Source organism: Argentina anserina, chromosome 6 (assembly GCF_933775445.1).
Source record: "Argentina anserina chromosome 6, drPotAnse1.1, whole genome shotgun sequence".
Taxonomy (NCBI): domain Eukaryota; kingdom Viridiplantae; phylum Streptophyta; class Magnoliopsida; order Rosales; family Rosaceae; genus Argentina; species Argentina anserina.
In genome coordinates this window covers 1,640,459-1,659,447 of record NC_065877.1, presented here as the reverse complement: position 1 = coordinate 1,659,447, position 18,989 = coordinate 1,640,459, and the positions used below count along the sequence as shown (strand labels likewise).

General features: G+C 40.0%; 2 protein-coding genes and 1 long non-coding RNA gene across 8 annotated transcripts in view; 1 reads left to right on the top strand and 2 right to left on the bottom strand.

The window, feature by feature from the left end:
• The window catches only part of LOC126799204 (cysteine synthase-like), a 27,873-nt gene extending 9,147 nt beyond the window's left edge, over nucleotides 1-18,726 (bottom strand). Inside the window, exon 1 of the mRNA XM_050526360.1 lies at nucleotides 18,701-18,726. The gene's annotated coding sequence lies outside the window, so the exon portion shown is untranslated. The remainder of the gene's footprint in view (nucleotides 1-18,700) is intronic.
• LOC126799207 (uncharacterized) lies at nucleotides 81-7,621 on the top strand. The gene is made up of 3 exons (XR_007672602.1): nucleotides 81-1,361; nucleotides 2,131-2,205; nucleotides 7,478-7,621. It is a non-coding gene; the product is annotated as an uncharacterized LOC126799207 (long non-coding RNA).
• Nucleotides 6,052-18,989, bottom strand: LOC126799202 (cysteine synthase-like). 6 transcript variants are annotated; one of them, XM_050526355.1, is made up of 11 exons: nucleotides 18,972-18,989; nucleotides 17,241-17,300; nucleotides 17,013-17,122; nucleotides 16,835-16,892; nucleotides 16,460-16,723; nucleotides 16,249-16,386; nucleotides 7,663-7,714; nucleotides 7,433-7,563; nucleotides 6,704-6,763; nucleotides 6,544-6,624; nucleotides 6,052-6,427 (listed from the first exon to the last, which is right to left on the bottom strand). In XM_050526355.1, exons 2-11 carry the CDS (start codon nucleotides 17,277-17,279, stop codon nucleotides 6,320-6,322), a joined length of 1,041 nt encoding a protein of 346 aa, XP_050382312.1. In that variant the 5' UTR covers nucleotides 17,280-17,300; nucleotides 18,972-18,989; the 3' UTR covers nucleotides 6,052-6,319. The 6 variants fall into 6 exon arrangements, with proteins under 6 accessions (XP_050382312.1, XP_050382310.1, XP_050382313.1 ...); XM_050526353.1 differs by lacking the exon at nucleotides 18,972-18,989 and adding an exon at nucleotides 18,701-18,801; XM_050526356.1 differs by lacking the exon at nucleotides 18,972-18,989 and adding an exon at nucleotides 18,701-18,796 and having other exon boundaries at nucleotides 6,052-6,406.

Below are 18,989 nucleotides of genomic sequence, written 5' to 3'. Positions count from 1 at the left end.
CAGGTAATACATAGACATTCATATATTCAATTGCTCAGGTTTGAAAAAAAATTAGCATTCATAATGGGAGGCTAGCAAAAGCAAAATACAGAAGGAAAAAATGGTATTAATTTAGGCTCCTAAGTAGTCACAACCTCTTATAGATGAGTGAGCAGATTTTTGTTATCAGTTATTGGCTGTTGTAGCTTCTTCATGTCTGGCTAGCTTTTATCAGTGCATCAACCTTCAACAATAATACCCAGGAACCTCAATACCCAATTTTTCCCCATAACCAAAAACTAATTTACCAAATCCCTATTATCAAAAGCAATAAAATAGTGATAAAGAGAAGAATAATATTATATACTTGATCAAAATTACTGAGAATAAAAAAACATGCATGAATATTGTCAGAATATGCGCATACATGCTTAAAGGTTTAGCTTCCAATGGCAAAACTTTCTCCCAGAGCAGCAGTCTGAATATTTTACGATCTCGGTAATTATTTAAGTGAATCTTCAGAAATATTTTTGAGAATTTTCTACAAAATGAGTCCTTGATTTAAGAGTTTGGTAATACAGTACACGTTAGACGGGTACGTGAGAACTTTCTGTGAATCATTCGGATTCATAAGTTATTTGATGTGATTTTCCGAAGTTAGAATTATTGAGAGTTTATGGGAAAATCAGAATTTTTGTATTTTGAGTAATCTGGACCGTTGAATCTCACCATTGAACCACAGCCCTTGGATTTGAATTACTAAGACTTGATATATATTAGAAGCTGGTTCAGATTGGGGCTTAAAAGCCCAGAACTCTATCGAGCTCCACCCGAAGCAGCTCGTTGCCGACCCAAAACCCGCGCACGCCAATCCGGCGATTCCGCCGCCGTCAGCCCATCCCTGGCCGGCGCACAAGTCCGAGCTTCTTCATCTCGGTGTCCTCTTCCTTCCTATGGTGGTGGTTGATCCTATTGTCGCCGGTAGGAGGGAGAATCGCGGAAAGGAAGCTCAACCTGTTTTGAGTTTCATCGGAGACTTGGCAGCCTTTTCGGCGACTCCGACCACCATTGGATTTCTCCTGGTATTTTTCTTCTTCTCCTCTCTGTGCTCTTCACGCCCATGACTTTAGTTCATCGATTTGATTAAGGTTTGATCGATTTTGTATTTCTGGGTTTTCTTCTGCTCGTCTCGTTCTTCGACGCTCGTGGCTTCTCGTGGCGCGGTTTCATTCCGCCTTGTGTTCTGCATCTGAGCCTTCAAGTGAATTAGAGGCTGATTTCCAGAGGGGATGGTTAAGAGGGAAAAGCTTGGAGATGACTTTGTTATTATGAGTTCGTCAGAGAAAAGCTTTCGGCAAATTGAGGCTTTGTAATGAATTAAGGTAACTTGAGGTTTTGGAGGTTTGATTAATTTGGAATGTATGAGGTTGCATGTACATGCCTCTTGTGTAGGCATGTTTGCTGTACTGGGCTTTGTCGACTTCTTCTCCTAGAGTTATCAATTAAGGTATAATTATATCCTTGGAATCAAAGTCGATTTCCCCGTGATGCTTTCTTGTTGTGGCTTTGTGTATGGAAGTGAATGGTAAACTAGTAACTTCTTGGTCAGTGTTTCTGTCAATTTGATGTTGTTGGTAATTGACAGAAGTTGGACTATTTATATATTGAAAGTTCTGGGTTTCTTTGAAGTAGACTTGACTATTTGGAAATTCTAGTAGAGAGCATAATTCTGTCCACTTGATTTAATTTGGAGGTTCCAATACATGACAGAATTTTTACATATCAAATTGGTTGATTAAAAGTGCAGTACTTGGTGTTTGGATCTTAAACCATTGAGTAGTGGGTTAATTAGATTAGTTGCCCATTATTTGATAATTATATGCCAGGGTTGTATCAAGTTGACAAGATGGCAAAAGTACTGAGTTGTTGTTATGGTTCCTGTACTTGAAGCCATGATCATAAATTTGATCATGGAATGCTGTTTTGCATATATGAATGTGTTGGTAATGACGTTATATATTATTGGGTGCCCATAGTAGAATTATGGGTGTACCTAATAAATTTAAATTCTAAGTTGGCATTAAATTTAAATTTCGTCGTGATTGCATAAATATTTAGATAGTATATTAACGACTATCTGTTGGACTCTAGGGACTCCAATTACTCGAGGAGTGGAAATGGAAAGCTTGTGACTCGCTGAGAGCGAGGGAAAGCACTGGAATCCTGGTAGGAATTTCATTATTTATCTCGATTAGAGCTTTCCGTTTTTGTTTATAAAATGGTGCATGTTGTGGTTTGGTTATGTTTAAATGCTATTTGCGTACTAACCAAACCGTGAGAGATTGTGATGGCTTAAGAGCAAGGGGTGACACTGACTTCCTTACGTTTGATCCCTTTAATCAATGCACCGATTCTCGAGTCAAGCTATTTTAAAGTTTGTCATTCATTTTTATGAATTCGTTTATAAATGTTTTTATACTATGGACGTCTAAATGTTATTTGTTTTCAAATCTAATAGAAAAACCCAACATCAGTGTGGGTGCATGTACTATGTGCTGGTATGGGAAAACAATGGATGAAGTTGGTTGTTTTTCAAATTCGGTAAACCGTATTTTGGTTTCCTATTCAGTTTCCATATTTGGATATTGGATTCCAGAACTTTGTTAGAGTTAGTTCCTTTCTACTCTGTTAAATTTATTTATTTAAGTTTTGTTAACTTCATTGTATTATATGTGTATCAAGTTCTGGACGGACATGTATATTTATGTGAAACAGATTTTCATCTCAAAATTTATTTTAGTTTCTGATGCGCTTGTCTACAATTATTTTCACAAAATGCCTTGCGTTTCTTTAAAATGTAAATCAGGTTTTCGGGTTATGTTATATAGACACGCGGCACTGTGATGTACCCAAGTTGGTGAGGTGTAGTTTGGGGCGTTACATCAAAAATACCTTTAACTTCGCAGCAAGTTATATATGGAGATTAAACAGCTGGTGAAACAAAAGCCAACTTTACTCTTCTTCCATCAGTCATCATAATCGAAAACGCCTATGTTAACTTTGTAATTCCTATCCGTGCATATTAGGGCTGTAAACGGTTCCAAAACAGTTAAAAATAGGTGGAATCGTAAACCGAACCGTGTTAGTTAAACAGTTCGGTTCTTGTATTTTTCAGAATAGGAACCGTTTGGTTCGGTTTCATGACGGTTCCGGTCCCAAAACGGTTCCAAAAAAACATTGTCTTAAATTCAAGACTGATGTTAGTTTGAGCATATCATATTTATATCTGGTGACAAGAAATGGGGGAAGATTGATAATTCGAGACAAGATAATTCCAAACCAGGGCATAGTCTCTGTCCTCCACCAAATGGAGTATAACTAGTACTTTAGTTTAAAGCAATTCTCCCTTTTGCAAACGGTTCTGGTCCTAAAATGGTTCCAAACGGTTCCTATGCATTTTAGATTTTAGAACCGAACTGAACCGAACTGTTTTAAAAACGGTTCTGTTCTACTATATAACTTCATTTTTTTTCCTAGGAACCGAACTGAAATGCTGTTAAACGGTTCGGTTCCAACGGTTCCTTCAGGAATCGGAAGGAACTGGAACCGATTAACAGCCCTAGTGCATATATCAAAACATAACAACGAAGGGATCATTTATAAAAAAATGATAATAATAATAACAATAAAAGGAGTTTACCTTCACCAGGAACATGACAGCTACACGGAGCACAGTCTACCATTTCAAGTTAACGTACAATTCAGCAGCAAAAATAAGAAAACAGAACGTGTGATTTCACAGCCAAAGAAAACAACACTAAACTCACCAACCATTAAAAAAATTGATACAAAAAGCTTGAGCCATCAATGGTCCATATGTCTATCTCATTTTTATCAAACAACCACTCTTAAGACGAAACCAAACCAAAAGATTGAAAATTAATAACAATCAAGAACCATGTTCTTTAAATTCATCAATGAGTCCCAAAAGTAAAACACAAAAATAAATAAAATAGAAAAAATGAAGTATATCACTACTGAAGTAGATGTAGCCAATTCTTTAAAATAAAAAACTCATCCAGCATATCATTAGTTATCAGAAAATGAAATGTAGAGTTCTATATAACCACAGTGATTAGTGACAGTTTGCTTTTCACACAGATTAGTATCAATTCATAATTTTCGCCATGATAGAATAAAACTAAAAAAACATATCAAACTTTATTGAGGATAAAGCTAAAAATTAGGTGTTGGTTATATTCAAATAGTTGATAAAGAACGTGCTTGATCGATGCTAAGCTAAAAATTCTATTTCCATTAACCCTGCAGAGAGCGGAGAGCGGCTACAAACAAAATTGATTGATCAATACTTAAGCTTCAATATGAATTGTCCTGTTAAACTATGATACTTATTGACCTGTAATAAAAGACAATTATACTCCAACACTAATCCTACCAAATTGTGTCTGACCAAAACCTCAAATCCCAAATTGACACTCACCAATCTCAATATATAACCATTTGGAATCTCTAATACATACATTAAAATAAAAGCTTCATATTTTTTTTCCTTCCTTCTTGTTTTTTTTTTTCTATAAAAAAAAGGCTTCATATATATATATATTGAAGAAAAATTCATAAAAATAAAAAAGCAGTGGGAGAAGTGAATACCTTGGCAAGAGTAGTGGTTCTGGGATTTGCAGGAATAGAATGAGTGGCATGAATGTCCAATATCGTACCCCATATCACAAATAGATATGCGGCTTCATAACCACAACCCAGTATAACCATACCCGCACACACGACCGACAACCATACCCACAGTGACAACCATGCCCATAATTGTTGCTTCTTTGCCGCAGCTAACTGACTTTAGACTTGAAATAGAGGTGAAGCTGCACAAAGTAGCAATCAAAGTAAATCAGCTCGCGTTCTACATGTATGCTATGTTTTTTTTCTTTCTATATGGAACAAAATAGTACTGAAGGTCAATTCATTTGTTCTTTAAACACAATTTACAGAAGAAAATAGTTGCAATGAAGGTTAAGTGGTCAAATTTTTTGAATTATAAACCTTTAATGTTGCTTTGTCGATTTACCCTTCTAGTTCTCTAAAACATGAAGCTGTAAACGAAATCACATTGAAAAGGATAAGATAAACACATGGAAGTCTCAAAGAGATAAACGCAGAATAAACTTAGCATAGGCATGGAGTTCCATAAGTTGGTGAAAAGTCAGAGCGATACACACATGCATCTAGATTCAATTCAGAACCACACAGCAATCCAAATTGAATCCACAAAGAATTCAATTGTCCAGCAATCCAAATTGTCCATAAACCTCAAAGCATCAACAAAAAGAAAAGAAAAAAACACATCAAGTCTTACCTCAAACCAAAAACCCAGAACCACCTTCGCAAATTTGAGGGTGCCGAGCTAAATTATTGAACAACTCTGGAGAATGGTTGCACCATTTTATGTTCCGGTGCAAAGAGGAGGCTTTCTCTTAGCCTCTTTGTCTTCCCCCACTGCTATAACTATAAGAAAGAGGAGATCATATGAAAAATGTAACCGATTTTTCCTTTCCTTGGGTTATTGGCCATCCGCCTGGAGTTTCGGGTTTGATCATATGACATTTCACTACTTTTTCTAACACTAGTACTGATCATGCAAAAGAATACAAAGTGACTCAACTCCAGTACTGTACATATAACAAACTTGTACTTAAATGAGGCTGGACTCACCCATACACATGTATATGCAAATACCCAAAATCGCATACATAATGCGCACACAGATGTAAATTCATGAAATAGTAGACAGATAATCATATTGCCATGAAACCAACATATATAAAGTTACAAATGAAATACAAAAGGCGATGAAAATTAACTTCAAAAACTAGGATATATAAAGTTCTTGAATTTTAGATTAGATGGACCAAATGTTAAACACCCAAGACTTACTAATTATCCGAGTTACACAGAAAATGAGGAAAAGGTGTAGAGAACCACCAACAGATTCAGTGACTGAATAATTCAGTACAGTAATTTTTCGAAAAGCAAACTGAACAATTTTTTGGTACGAAACAAGTGGAAGTTTTATTGATGGTTTGAGTATGACCGTATTACAACACTTTTACAAGATGAACAGACAAATAAAGACCTGATCCAGTAGGACGGTCAGGGCCATACACTTTTACAAGATTTATAATGATCTGCAAGTGATAGAAACCAGGTGCAGGCTCAGGGTCATGTTGCCATTCATCCAAAAGCAGTATCTGTTTTATTTCAATGACCAAAAGGACTTAAAGTATATGACATTGCCAAAACGCCAAGCCTATCAAAAGCTCATGTTTTCTGCCTGATGTCTAAAGGAATCAAAGAGCGTGGTAGATAGGTAACGTTCTCCAAAGCTGGGGAACACGACCTGTGCATACGGAAATGATTGCTAAAATAGATGAAGCTTTATAAGAATGCCGATCAATACATTACAACTATTCTGAGCCAAAAACTTGATCCAAATTATTTGGTAAACAGAAATTGAGAGATGCAATGAAGACTCACGACTATTAGTTTTCCGGCGTTTTCCTGCTTCCTGGCCAACTTTAATGCTGCTGCTGCTGCAGCACCAGATGAGAATCCCACCTGCAAAAAATTTGAAAAATAAGGCTTGATGAGAATTGAAATCAGAACGGTAATATCAGGTAACAGAAGCCATTCTCACCAAAAGTCCTTCTTTTATGGCAAGTAGCCTAGCAGTCTCAATAGATTCCTCACCTGATACCTACATAAAGATGAGCACAAGAAACAGATCAAATAGAAAGACCGCCATGTAAACAGCTGAGAAGCTTTAAGTACTCTTTTAGATTCACTTTGGGGCCGAGAGCATATGGTATGGAAAATATTCTTGATATTATAGCCTTGTACCGAATGTAGGTATCAAACATTTCCAAATAATTCATGTTTGCTAACCACCATACAATCTACAAGTATATTTCAAAAGAAAGAGCTAATTCTTCCTGTTGTAAGCATCATGTCCATCACTTTTCGATTTAAAAACTTGAACGTTTCATCAATATAAGGTCTTATAGAATGCCGGTAAAGCTTTTGACTCATGTGAGAATGAAAAATAGAGAGCAATCAAGTGAAATGCCAGAGCAATGCTGCTCCAACAGGCTACTGAACTAATTGAAATGTTGATTCTATATGATGGGGTAAAGTAGTGCTAGAAGTTCCCATGAAAATTACGACAAGAATTTGTTCAACAAAGAGCATGTGTAGTATTTTGTGATAATTAGACATAACCCCAATTTTGAGCCCCCCCCCCCATCCCTTAAATCTAAACCCACGCCCAAAAGTTTTTTCATTCTATACCCAAATTAATGATTTAACCTTTTTATAGGTTTTATTTTTAAAACAAATATTTTTCATTTTGAATGGTTTCACTTTTTACCCTTCTGGTTGAAAAATGATGTGAGATGCAGATGATGATTTTCAGACTTACTGGAATCACTCCATCCAGCAGGCTAACATCAAGAACTTGAGCAATGAAACCGGGACCAATTCCTTGGATCAGATGCATTCCTATGAATCAACATAGGAGGATGAAGTTTCAAATACTGTAAAATGGCATAATGCGTAATGTGTTATACAGTGGCACAAGGAAAGCGAAGGAATACTGACCAGGTAAACCACCGTTCAAGATTGCACTCTCAGCTGGTTCTACACCATAGACCTAGATAAAGAGAAAAGAAATGTAATAACCCGAATTTTTCGGAACTATCTATTGAGTTGATTTAATTATATAAGGTTGTAAATTTCATTAAACGACATTTGTTTGCTTGCGACGTTGTGAAATGAAATCGGAAACGTTATCGGAACGTTTAAGTAGAGAAACGTTACGTTTCCGCGACGTGAATATCGACTTTTATTCCGTCGTTCGTTTGCGAAAACTTCATTCACAAAAGTTGTAGAGCTCGTCGATACGAGTTCGTGGACGCATCACGCGTTCGAATCGGACGTCGGACGTGAAAGTTATTAACGTCGGAAGCTAGTTTCCGATTTTAGAAACTAGTATAAATATGACTTTTTTCTGTTTAGGGTTTCCTTTTGTGGAAATTCCTCTCTCTCTCTCTCTCTCTCTCCTCTCTCTCCGCCTCCCTCTCTTCTCCCTCCCTGAAACCTCTCTCTCTCCTTCTCGGCTTCACCACCGATCCCCCTCCTCCGAGGGACGTGCTCCTCACCGTCGGCACCAGCGGCCTCGCAAGCTCGACGCGACTCTCCTCCGAGCAAGACGCGATCCATCTCGCCACCGCGAAGCTCCGCCGCATCTCACGAACCCAGCTCGATTGGTTCAATCTCTCCGATGAGCTCTGGTGCTCCCAAGGCCGAGAATAGGTGAGGTTTCGACTATATTGGATGTTGTGATTGTTGTTGTGTGAATTTTGGATGTTTTGGATGGTTTGTGGAGTAGATCGGAGTAGGATTAGTGGAGGGGATGAAATGATGAACACCGCCGCCTTAGGCGGCGCGTGTGGGGGCGTAGAGAGGCCTAGGGGCGGCGTGAGGCCGTGGGGAGGAAGAGGGGAAAGAAAGGAGGAGATTAGAGGCGGTGGTGGCGTGCTACGTGCCGGCCTTAGGCTTGGCGCGTGAGCCCCACACGCTGCCACAATACTTGAAGTTATTTATTTCCAGCTTGTGGTGAGGATTTTAGTGTGACTTTCTTGTGAGGTTTTTGTGAGGATTATACATTTCTATTTGTTATAATGTTGAATTATAATTTGCTTTGTAATGATCGGTTTGACTGAGTTGTATTTTGAACTCAATGATGATTTGTTGTGGCATTTAAAATGATTTCGGTTAATTGAGATTGTTTTAGTGTTTTCATGACTTCGAAATTTGAGTTTCATGCTCGAAATTTTGGGGTCGTGACAGTTGGTATCAGAGCCTAAGTGCGTATTTAGCGATTGTCAATACCATCCAGGAGCGATGACCCGACTGCAGCGGGCCCCCATCACATGCTCCTCGGTATTGATATGTCGCCGGGTACGCGAGAGTGTTAGGAGCCATATCTTATGGTTTGGTCCTCTAGAGAGTATTGTGGCGATACTTCGATGATTCACCTTCTTCTGAAATTCATGATTGATATATGTTGGATATATTTTGTTGAATTCGAGACTTCACATGTATTGACTAAGTGTTTCATTGTTTGAAGGTGATGAATTTGGATAAGGGCCGAGGACGGGCAAGAGGCCGAGGCCGAGGCCGAGGTAGGGCTACAGGCCGAGTCCCCAACGTGGAGAACCTTTATGAGGAGGCTGCTCCACATGAAGAACAGGTTGAGCCTGCTACTATTTTTAGAGATGATGGACGAGTACTAAAGTTGATCAAGGATATTAGTGGACTGTCAGCACCATCATTTCATGGAGGCCTGGATCATATGGTAGCTGACCATTGGATCGAGAGCATGTAAATTTATTTTGAGATGATAGAGTGCTCAGAGATAGAGAAGAGAAAGATAGCTACATTCTTTCTGAAAGATGATGCTCTAGATTGGTGGAAGAGTATGAGGCAGACGGTAGATGTGTCTACCTTCACCTGGGATGGTTTCACGGCTCTCTTCCGAGAGAAGTACTTTCCAGCCTCAGTACAGGAGAATTTGGAGCTTGAGTTCCTTGCGCTAGTACAGGGGGATATGACTGTCAGAGAGTATGATGCTCGTTTTTCACAGCTGTACTGGTATGTCAGGCCAATGAGTGCGATCTCCTTAGCTCATAAGTTTCTACGAGGGCTTAAACAAGAGTACAAGACCATCATATCAGCTCTTTGTCTGTCTACCAAGGAGTTGATGTATGAGAGTGCCATGAACTTGGAACAAGCATATAAGACTCGAGTAAGAGATGTGGGAGATAGAGATGCTAAGGGAAAAGGCAAGGCAATCTGTTCAGGCAGCGAGCACTCAGGGCCGAAGGGTAGATCATGGAAGAGGCCAAGACCCTACTATCAGATTCCGGCTAAGGCATCATCTCCATCTGTCAAGACTGCACATGTTAGACCATTGGCATCGATGTGGTGTTTTGTCTGCAACGAAATGGGGCACTACGCCACAACATGTCCGAAGCCGAAGAGAGCAAGTTGCTGCAGGTGCGGGCAAGTGGGACACATGGCTAGAGATTGTACCCGACCCTTCAGGGTAGACATGAACGTCAGCAGAGACAGCTACCACCGGGTCAAGCTAGGGTGTTTGCAGTGGGTCAGCGAGACACAGGAGTGGAAGGTACTTTATCACTTTTTGACTACCTTGCTAGAGTACTGTTTGATACGGGAGCATCGCATTCATTAATTGCTAGTACGGTAGTGGAGATGCTAGGATTGATTCCTACACCTCTTGAAAACACTTTATGTGTCACTTCACCCCTGGGAGTGTCCCTTGAATTGGAGACAATCTGCAAGGCTTGTCCTATTGTGATTGGAAGTAGAGAGTTCTCTGCTTTGTTGATTGTGATTCCGGACCACACCGATGATGTGATCTTGGAAATTGATTGGTTGAGGCCGCAGCATGCGGTGATTGATTGTTTGACATGGTGGTGTCCTTTCATAGACCCGGGGAGCCAGTGTTTCGTTATCGTTGCCTCAAGTCAGATAATGCCATGAGAACAGGAGTTTTGGCACATGTGAAATCGGTGGATCAGAAAGTAACTATTGCAGACATTGTGGTAGTATCTGAGTATAGTGAGGTGTTCCAAGAGATACCAAGGCTACCTCCTCGAAGAGTGGTGGATTTCTACATTGATGTAGTACCTGTTACGGCACCTGTGTCAAAGGCGCCCTATAGAATGGGGCAAAACGAACTTAAGGAGTTGAAGGTGCAGATCGATGAGTTATTGGACCAAGGGTTCATTAGATCTAGTGTTTCACCTTGGGGAGCACCGGTTTTGTTCGTGAAAAAGAAATATAGTTCTCTGCGGTTATGTGTGGACTACAGAGAACTGAACAAGGTGACCATCAAGAATAGGTATCCCTTACCTAGGATTGATGATTTGTTCGATCAGCTTAAAGGTGCTACGGTGTTCTCTAAGATTGATTTGAGATCCGGTTATCATCAACTCAGGGTGAAGGAAGAAGATATATCGAAGACAGCCTTCAGGACCCGGTATGGACATTACGAGTTTGTTGTCATGCCCTTTGGTCTAACAAATGCACCAGCTGTCTTTATGAGTTTGATGAACCAAGTCTTTAGCCGTTACTTGGACGAGTTTGTGGTGGTGTTTGTGGACGACATTCTGATATACTCAAAGTCACAGGAAGAACATGTGGTGCATCTGAGAATAGTGTTGCAGACCTTGAAGGAAGCAAAATTGTATGCCAAACTCGAGAAGTGTGAATTATGGAAAGAAGAGGTCAAGTTTCTCGATCATGTCGTCTCCAAAGATGGAGTACTAGTGGACCCGTCAAAAGTAGAGGCAATAAATAATTGGAGTCGTCTAAAGAACCCTACCGAGATTCGTAGTTTCCTTGATTTGGCAGGTTACTACAGGAGATTCATCGAAGGGGTTTCTAGTATTGCATCGTCATTGACCAAGTTGACCAAGAAAGATGTTCCGTTTGTGTGGACTGAAGCTTGTGAGGAGGCATTCAACAGACTAAAGACCAGTTTGACCACAGCTCCAGTGTTGACGATTCCCTCTAGTGGAGGCGGTTATGTCATTTACAGTGATGCTTCACTCCAGGGCTTGGGTTGTGTGTTGATGCAGCATGGAGGAGTTGTTGCATATGGCTCTAGACAGTTAAAGATCCATGAGAAGAACTACCCCACTCATGATCTAGAGCTTGCGGCAATTGTTTTTGCCCTGAAGATTTGGAGACATTACTTGTATGGCGAGAAATTTCAACTCTTTTCTGATCATAAGAGTTTGAAGTACTTATTCTCACAGAAGGAACTGAATATGAAGCAGAGGAGATGGATGGAACTCCTCAAGGATTTTGACTTCACGTTGGAGTATCACCTTGGAAAGGCAAATGTGGTGGTCGATGCTTTGAGCAGGAAACCGAGAGATGTGGTAGCTTCACTTATGGTTCAGGAATGGTTCATGCTTGAAACTGCATCAGAGTTTGACTTAGTACCATCAGGAGGAGAACCAAGGGTCTTTCTTGGTAGCGTCATTGTGCAACCCACATTAATCATGAGGATCATACAGGGTCAAGCACAAGATAAATTCACACAAGCTAAGTTGGCAGATCTTGTGGTGGATACGTTTGATGAGTGTCCTTCCGAGTGGAGAGTTGGACCCGATGGAGGGTTGAGGTTTGGGGCAAGATTGTGTGTCCCAGATTGTGATGATCTCAAGGAGGAGGTCCTTCGTACGGCGCATCGATCTCGTTATACCGTTCATCCAGGGAACACCAAGATGTACAAGGACCTATGCAGGCAATTCTAGTGGAATGGTATGAAGAAGGATGTAGCGGAGTTTGTGTATCGAAGTGTCTTACGTGTCAGAAAGTAAAAGCAGAACATCAACGACCAGTTGGCATGTTGAAGCCATTGACTATTCCTCTTTGGAAGTGGGAGCAGATATCTATGGATTTTGTGACTGGACTGCCTAGATCCAAGAAGGGTCACGATTCTATATAGGTGATTGTCGATCGATTGACCAAGTTTGCTCACTTTCTTCTAGTGTCTATGAAGTATTATGTGGATGTGCTAGGAAAACTATATGTGGATGAGGTAGTGAGACTTCATGGAGCTCCAGTTTCTATTGTTTCCGATCGAGATGCACGTTTCACGTCGAAGTTCTGGGGTGGTTTACAGAAGGCGATGGGTACTACCTTGGATATGAGTACTGCTTTTCATCCTCAAACTGATGGACAGACGGAAATGGTGAATCAGGTGATGGAAGATATGTTGAGAGCTTGTGTGCTGGATTTCAAAGGTAGCTGGGATGACCATTTGAGATTGATTGAGTTTGCCTACAACAACAGTTACCATTCTAGCATCGGCATGGCACCTTATGAGGCTCTTTATGGTAGACCATATCGATCACCTATATGTTGGGCCGAAGTAGGTGTTGAAGCATTGATGGGCCCAGAGGTGGTTCAGGAAACCACAGAGAGGATCTCGATCATTCGGGATAGAATCCGGACCGCACAGAGCAGACAAAAGAGCTATGCAGACTTAGAGAGAGACATGTGGAATTTGAGATCGGTGATCATGTGTTCTTAAAAGTTTCACCTATGAGGGGTGTAGTGAGATTTGGCAAGAAAGGAAAGTTGGCTCCGAGGTATGTTGGGCCCTTTGAGATTCTTGAGAAGGTGGGAGAACTAGCATATCGACTAGCCTTGCCTACTAGCATGTCGGGCGTTCACAACGTCTTCCACATTTCTATGTTGAGGAAGTATGTACCAGATGAGTCGCATGTGATCAATCATATCACCATTGAGGTGAAGGAAAATACTACCTTTGTTGTTGAGCCGGTTCGTATTCTGGATAGATCCACAAAGAAGCTTCGGAGGAAAGAAGTAGAGGTAGTCAAAGTATTGTGGAGCCATCATGATGAAGGCGATGCATCTTGGGAGCTAGAGTCGGACATGAAGACAAGATATCCACAATTGTTTGTTGAGTGAACTTGAATTTCGGGACGAAATTCCTTTAAGGGGGTAGATTGTAATAACCCGAATTTTTCGGAACTATCTATTGAGTTGATTTAATTATATAATGTTGTAAATTTCCTTAAACGACATTTGTTTGCTTGCGACATTATGAAACAAAATCGGCAACGTTATCAGAACGTTTAAATAGATAAACGTTATGTTTCCGCGACGTGAATATCGACTTTTATTCCGTCGCTCGTTTGCGAAAACTTTCTTCACGAAAGTTGTAGAGCTCGTCGATACGAGTTCGTGGACGTGTCACGCGTTCGAATCGGACGTCGGACGTGAAAGTTATTAATATCGGAAGCTAGTTTCCGATTTTGAAAACTAGTATAAATATGACTTTTTCTGTTTAGGGTTTCCTTTTCTGGAAATCCCTCTCTCTCTGACTCCCTCTCTCTCTCCTTCTCGGCTTCACCACCGATCTCCCTCCTCCGAGGGACGTGCTCCTCACCGCCGGCACCAGCGGCCTCGCAAGCTCCACGCGACTCTCCTCCGAGCAAGACGCGATCCATCTCGCCGCCGCGAAGCTCCGCCGCATCTCACCGAACCCAGCTCGATTGGTTCAAGCTCTCCGACGAGCTCCGGTGCTCCCAAGGCCGAGAATAGGTGAGGTTTCGACTATATTGGATGTTGTAATTGTTGTTGTGTGAATTTTAGATGTTTTAGATGGTTTGTGGAGGAGATCGGAGTAGGATCGGTGGAAGGGATGAAATGATGAACACCGCCGCCTTAGGCGGCGCGTGTGGGGGCGTGGAGAAGCCTAGGGGCGGCGTGAGGCCGTGAGGAGGAAGAGGGGAAAGAAAAGAGAAGATTAGGGGCAGCGGTGGCGTGCTACGCGCCGGCCTTAGGCTCGGCGCGTGGGCGCCACGCGCTACCACAGTGAGTGGCACGTGAGCGCCACGCGCAGTAGCCGGAGGGTGGCGCGTGTACCCCACGCGCCGCTACGTGCGGCGACGCGTGAACAATGTTTTCGAAACAGTAAAATTGTAAAATTTATTTTTACGTATGGTAAATGTAAAAGAGATTTACGTACGGTAAATATAAATTTTATTTACATATGGTAAATGTAAATTACTTTCAGTAAATGTAAAAGTAATTTCGATAGGGTAAATCAGTAATTATTATTTACTGAGACAATATTTATATTTGAATAGTATGCATACGTACAGGAAATACGTAAACAGTATGTACACGTACATGAATACATAATTGATAGGTATTTGTACATAAATACATGAACAGTAACTCCGTGAACATTATTTTCATAAAACCAGAAAATTGCTGAACAGTAACATATTATTACTGTTTCGGCATTTAAAGTTTACGAAACGATTCTAAATTCTTCTATTACCTTTTCAAGGTGATCAATAATTTAAGTAAATGAATTACTTTCGGAATCGTGGAATTACGCTCGAGATTTCAAGGTGAGTAAATCTCACATATTTACGAATCTACCCTTGCGAAGATTCAAGATTATGCAGAATTTTAAAGAATGAAATATGACATGTATATGATATAGTGGAATATATATATATATATATATATATTTGTATAAATGGTAAATATGTACATATATATATAGTTTGTTATATTATATACTGTCATGATTTTGTTGTGAATATGTTCGCGTTGGTGATGAGATTTATATATCGAGCATGTGATTTGATTTGTACAATATAACATGATGATTATTGTACGTGGTTTTAACATTGAGTTTTGTTAAAACATGTTTTGTCTTCGGACGTGATTGATGTCTTCGGACGAGTTTTTGTGTTCGGACCAGTCTTCGGACGTGTTTGGCATGTCAGAACCTAGCCTTTGACCGGGCAAAAGTGACGATACAGTTAGAGCTCTAGTCTGTCTGCCGGAGTACTACATGTGAGGTAACAGATGGGTTATCGGCTCATGAGTACTCATATTTTTGGATGTTGGGTAGCAGGAGGTTGCCCAATGTCGGCGGTGTACTACATGAAGGGTAACAGAGGTGTACCAGCGCTCATGAGTACCCGTGTTATAAATGCATTTGGGTAAACAGAATGGTTGCCCAATTTCTTATGAGCACTTTCATTTTCATATTTATGGACAACCAGATGGGCCGTCCATTGACTCATGAGTGCATTTATAATTGATGTTTTTGTGGATTTTTGTATATGGTGATATGCGAATTTTATTGATGTTTTTACTCATACGAGCTGTAAAGCTTACCGGGTTTGTGTTTACAATCCCGGTGCACCAATTCGATGGTGTAGGGGATAACTCCGCAAACAGAGGACTTGAAGTTATTTATTTCCAGCTTGTGGTGAGGATTTTGGTGTGACTTTCTTGTGAGGTTTTTGTGAGGATTATACATTTCTATTTGTTATAATGTTGAATTATAATTTGGTTTGTAATAATCGGTTTGACTGAGTTGTATTTTGAACTCAGTGATGATCCGCTGTGGCATTTAAAATGATTTCGGTTAATTGAGATTGTTTTAGTGTTCTCATGACTTCGAAATTTGAGTTTCATGCTCGAAATGTTGGAGTCGTGACAGGAAATATACCATTATTCTAGATTAATAGTATACTGTAACAACTTGCACTCTAGATATGCATAAGATGTATTTGGACAAACTTGAACCTTGATGTCTGGATTTTGCTCTTTGAGGAACTTCCCTGTACCGGTTACTGTGCCGCCAGTTCCTATCCCTGAAACCAAGATGTCTACTTTCCCTGCTGAGTCTCTCCATATCTCCGGGCCGGTGGTTTCGTAATGAATCTACACTAAGGATAATGAAACAATTCATAAATCCCTTCAACAATCTAGTCAGTCACACTTACTGCAACATTACCTTTGGATTGGCAGGATTTTCAAACTGATGAAGCATATGACTATTAGGTGTGTCGCGTAGCAACTCGCCAGCCTTAACAAAAACCTCCTGAACACCTTTGTTCACATCAGTGAGGTATACCTCAGCTCCAAAAGCTAGGAGCACAATTCTTCTTTCGAGACTATACGATGATGGCATGACTATCTTCAGCTTGTAACCTCTGCTAGCTGCTATGAATGCTAAACCAATGCCAGTGTTTCCACCTGTGGACTCTACCAGAACCGTCTTCAGTGGAACATCAATACACATGTTAAGAACCAAGAGAGTAAGTTGAAACTTTAAACACTGCAAATACTATAGATCTGCATATCAGCATGGCAAGAATTAAATTCTAACCTTTCCCGGGGTTATTAGACCCTTATCTTCTGCATCCTTGATCATACTGTGGGCAATCCTGCATTTCCTCAGTTTTAGGCCAAATGAGTATAGACAGATTCAACATCTTTACTTGTTAGTGTATCTTCCCAGGCAAACTGAAAAGATTACTTCATGGAAATAATAACCAAGAAAATACCTGTCTTTGATACTGGAGCAAGGTTCCATCATCTCTAACTTAGCAGCAATACGAGCTACACAACCGTCCACAACATTATTCAGATATACCATTGGGGTATTTCCGATTAACTGCATAGAAAGAGTAAGAGGAGCAAAAAGACCAGATCGTAAGCCACACAAAACTGTGCAGATAACAAAAAAGAGGTATAGTATCATTCTACACTCAAATTTTGTTGAGAAATATTACTTCAGTTACATCTTTCTTGATTGCACATTGGCCCTCCATTGTATCCTTTCAAACTACAAGCTGAAAAAGAATTGAAAGAGTGAAAAAAAAAACCGAAGAAATGCATTTACAAGTTGCTGTTCTGGGATGCATAGAAGCAAACTGTCAGGCTTCAATGACATCAAGGTTGACTATTTTGTCATTCAATGATCTTGCAGAAGGTCTTTAAGTGACTGAACTCCGATCTGGAGCATATAACTAAATTGTTCTAAATATGGCTCAACAGACCCATAAACATATGTTATATGATACAGCAAATTTTATAAGCCTATTTGAATTCATCGCCATTGCAACATGACCAACATAAACAAAATTGCAAATGACAAGCTACGAAAATTGATTTCCAAGACTTAGGGGTGGGCACGGAATGGGACGGGACGGGGCTCATCCCACGTCCCGTCCCACTCTTTTGAATCGGGACGGGATCGGGACGGGACGAGGGTTTTTAAGAATGCATCTCACTCGGGATTAGTCCCGGTTGGGACGGGACGGGACAAATCTCAACTTCCTATGAAGTTAAATAAAAACCTATATTTTTACTTTTTCATTAACAAAGTAACATTTAATAATGAAATTTTAATTAAAAAATGCATATTATGTTCAAAATATTATAATTTAGCATTATTATTTGAGTTGAAATAATTTTGGAGTTATTAAGAACATAAATTAGTTTCATTTTAATACAAATATATAAGAATTTTTAAGTTTTCATTAAAGGTGGGACGAGACGGGACGAAGTGGGATAGAAATTATTCGTCCCACGTCCCGTCCCACTATTATGAAACGGAACGGGATTGGAACGGGACGAACGTTTTTAGACTTCCGTCCCGTCTCGTCCTTATGAATTTCGGGACGGGATCGGGATTTCCGTTTTTTATGGCCACCCCTACCAAGACTGATGTAGAAACTTCTTTAATTTTCACAGCAGATTATCAAAAAATTTAACAATCAAAACAGGTTGAACAGACGCAGAAGTGATATTTCCAGTAACAAGTTTGAGTTACCCAAATTTTAGAGCAATCTTTCTCAAAAGCAAACTAGAAAGCCAGAACTTTTCACTACCTGTAGTACGTAATACGAACAACCCCGCAGAGTAAGAGACAAAGCTAGTTTAGGGAACTTCAACAATATCCAAAGAAGCACACTTTAAGCATGGATGAACAATGTTTTGAACCAAATAATTAAGGAAGACTGAAAGTGCATAGTTTCATATATAAAGAGCAACCCAGAACATAGAATCCTACTATCCCCAAACCCACTATTAATCAACAGAAGCTGAGCAAACAATAGTATAGGCAGGTATACAGGACAAAAACACCCAAGATAAGAGTCCAATGATGCCGAATTTGATGCTATATGAAAACCCAAAATCTGAAAATGAAGTTAAAAGGCAAGAACCAGAAGATCAAAAGAGAGCAAACCTAAACTTATCTCTGCAAACAGATGATGGAAGAAAGGTTGAATGTGTATTGGGAAGTTATTTGTGAATATATTGGAAAGTTGTTGCAAAGTTGTATAAAAATTACATTAAAAGTTCATGTTATGACTCAATTGTGTTGTTCTCATATGCATATTTCATGTTTGTATATCAAAACAAAATTGCAGATAAGGCACTGGGCAAATTGTGGTGAGGAGACAAGGCATAAGTAGCGATCACCGACTAAACGGCTCTGGGTCACCATTGAGACTTACAGAGTTGGACGCACTATA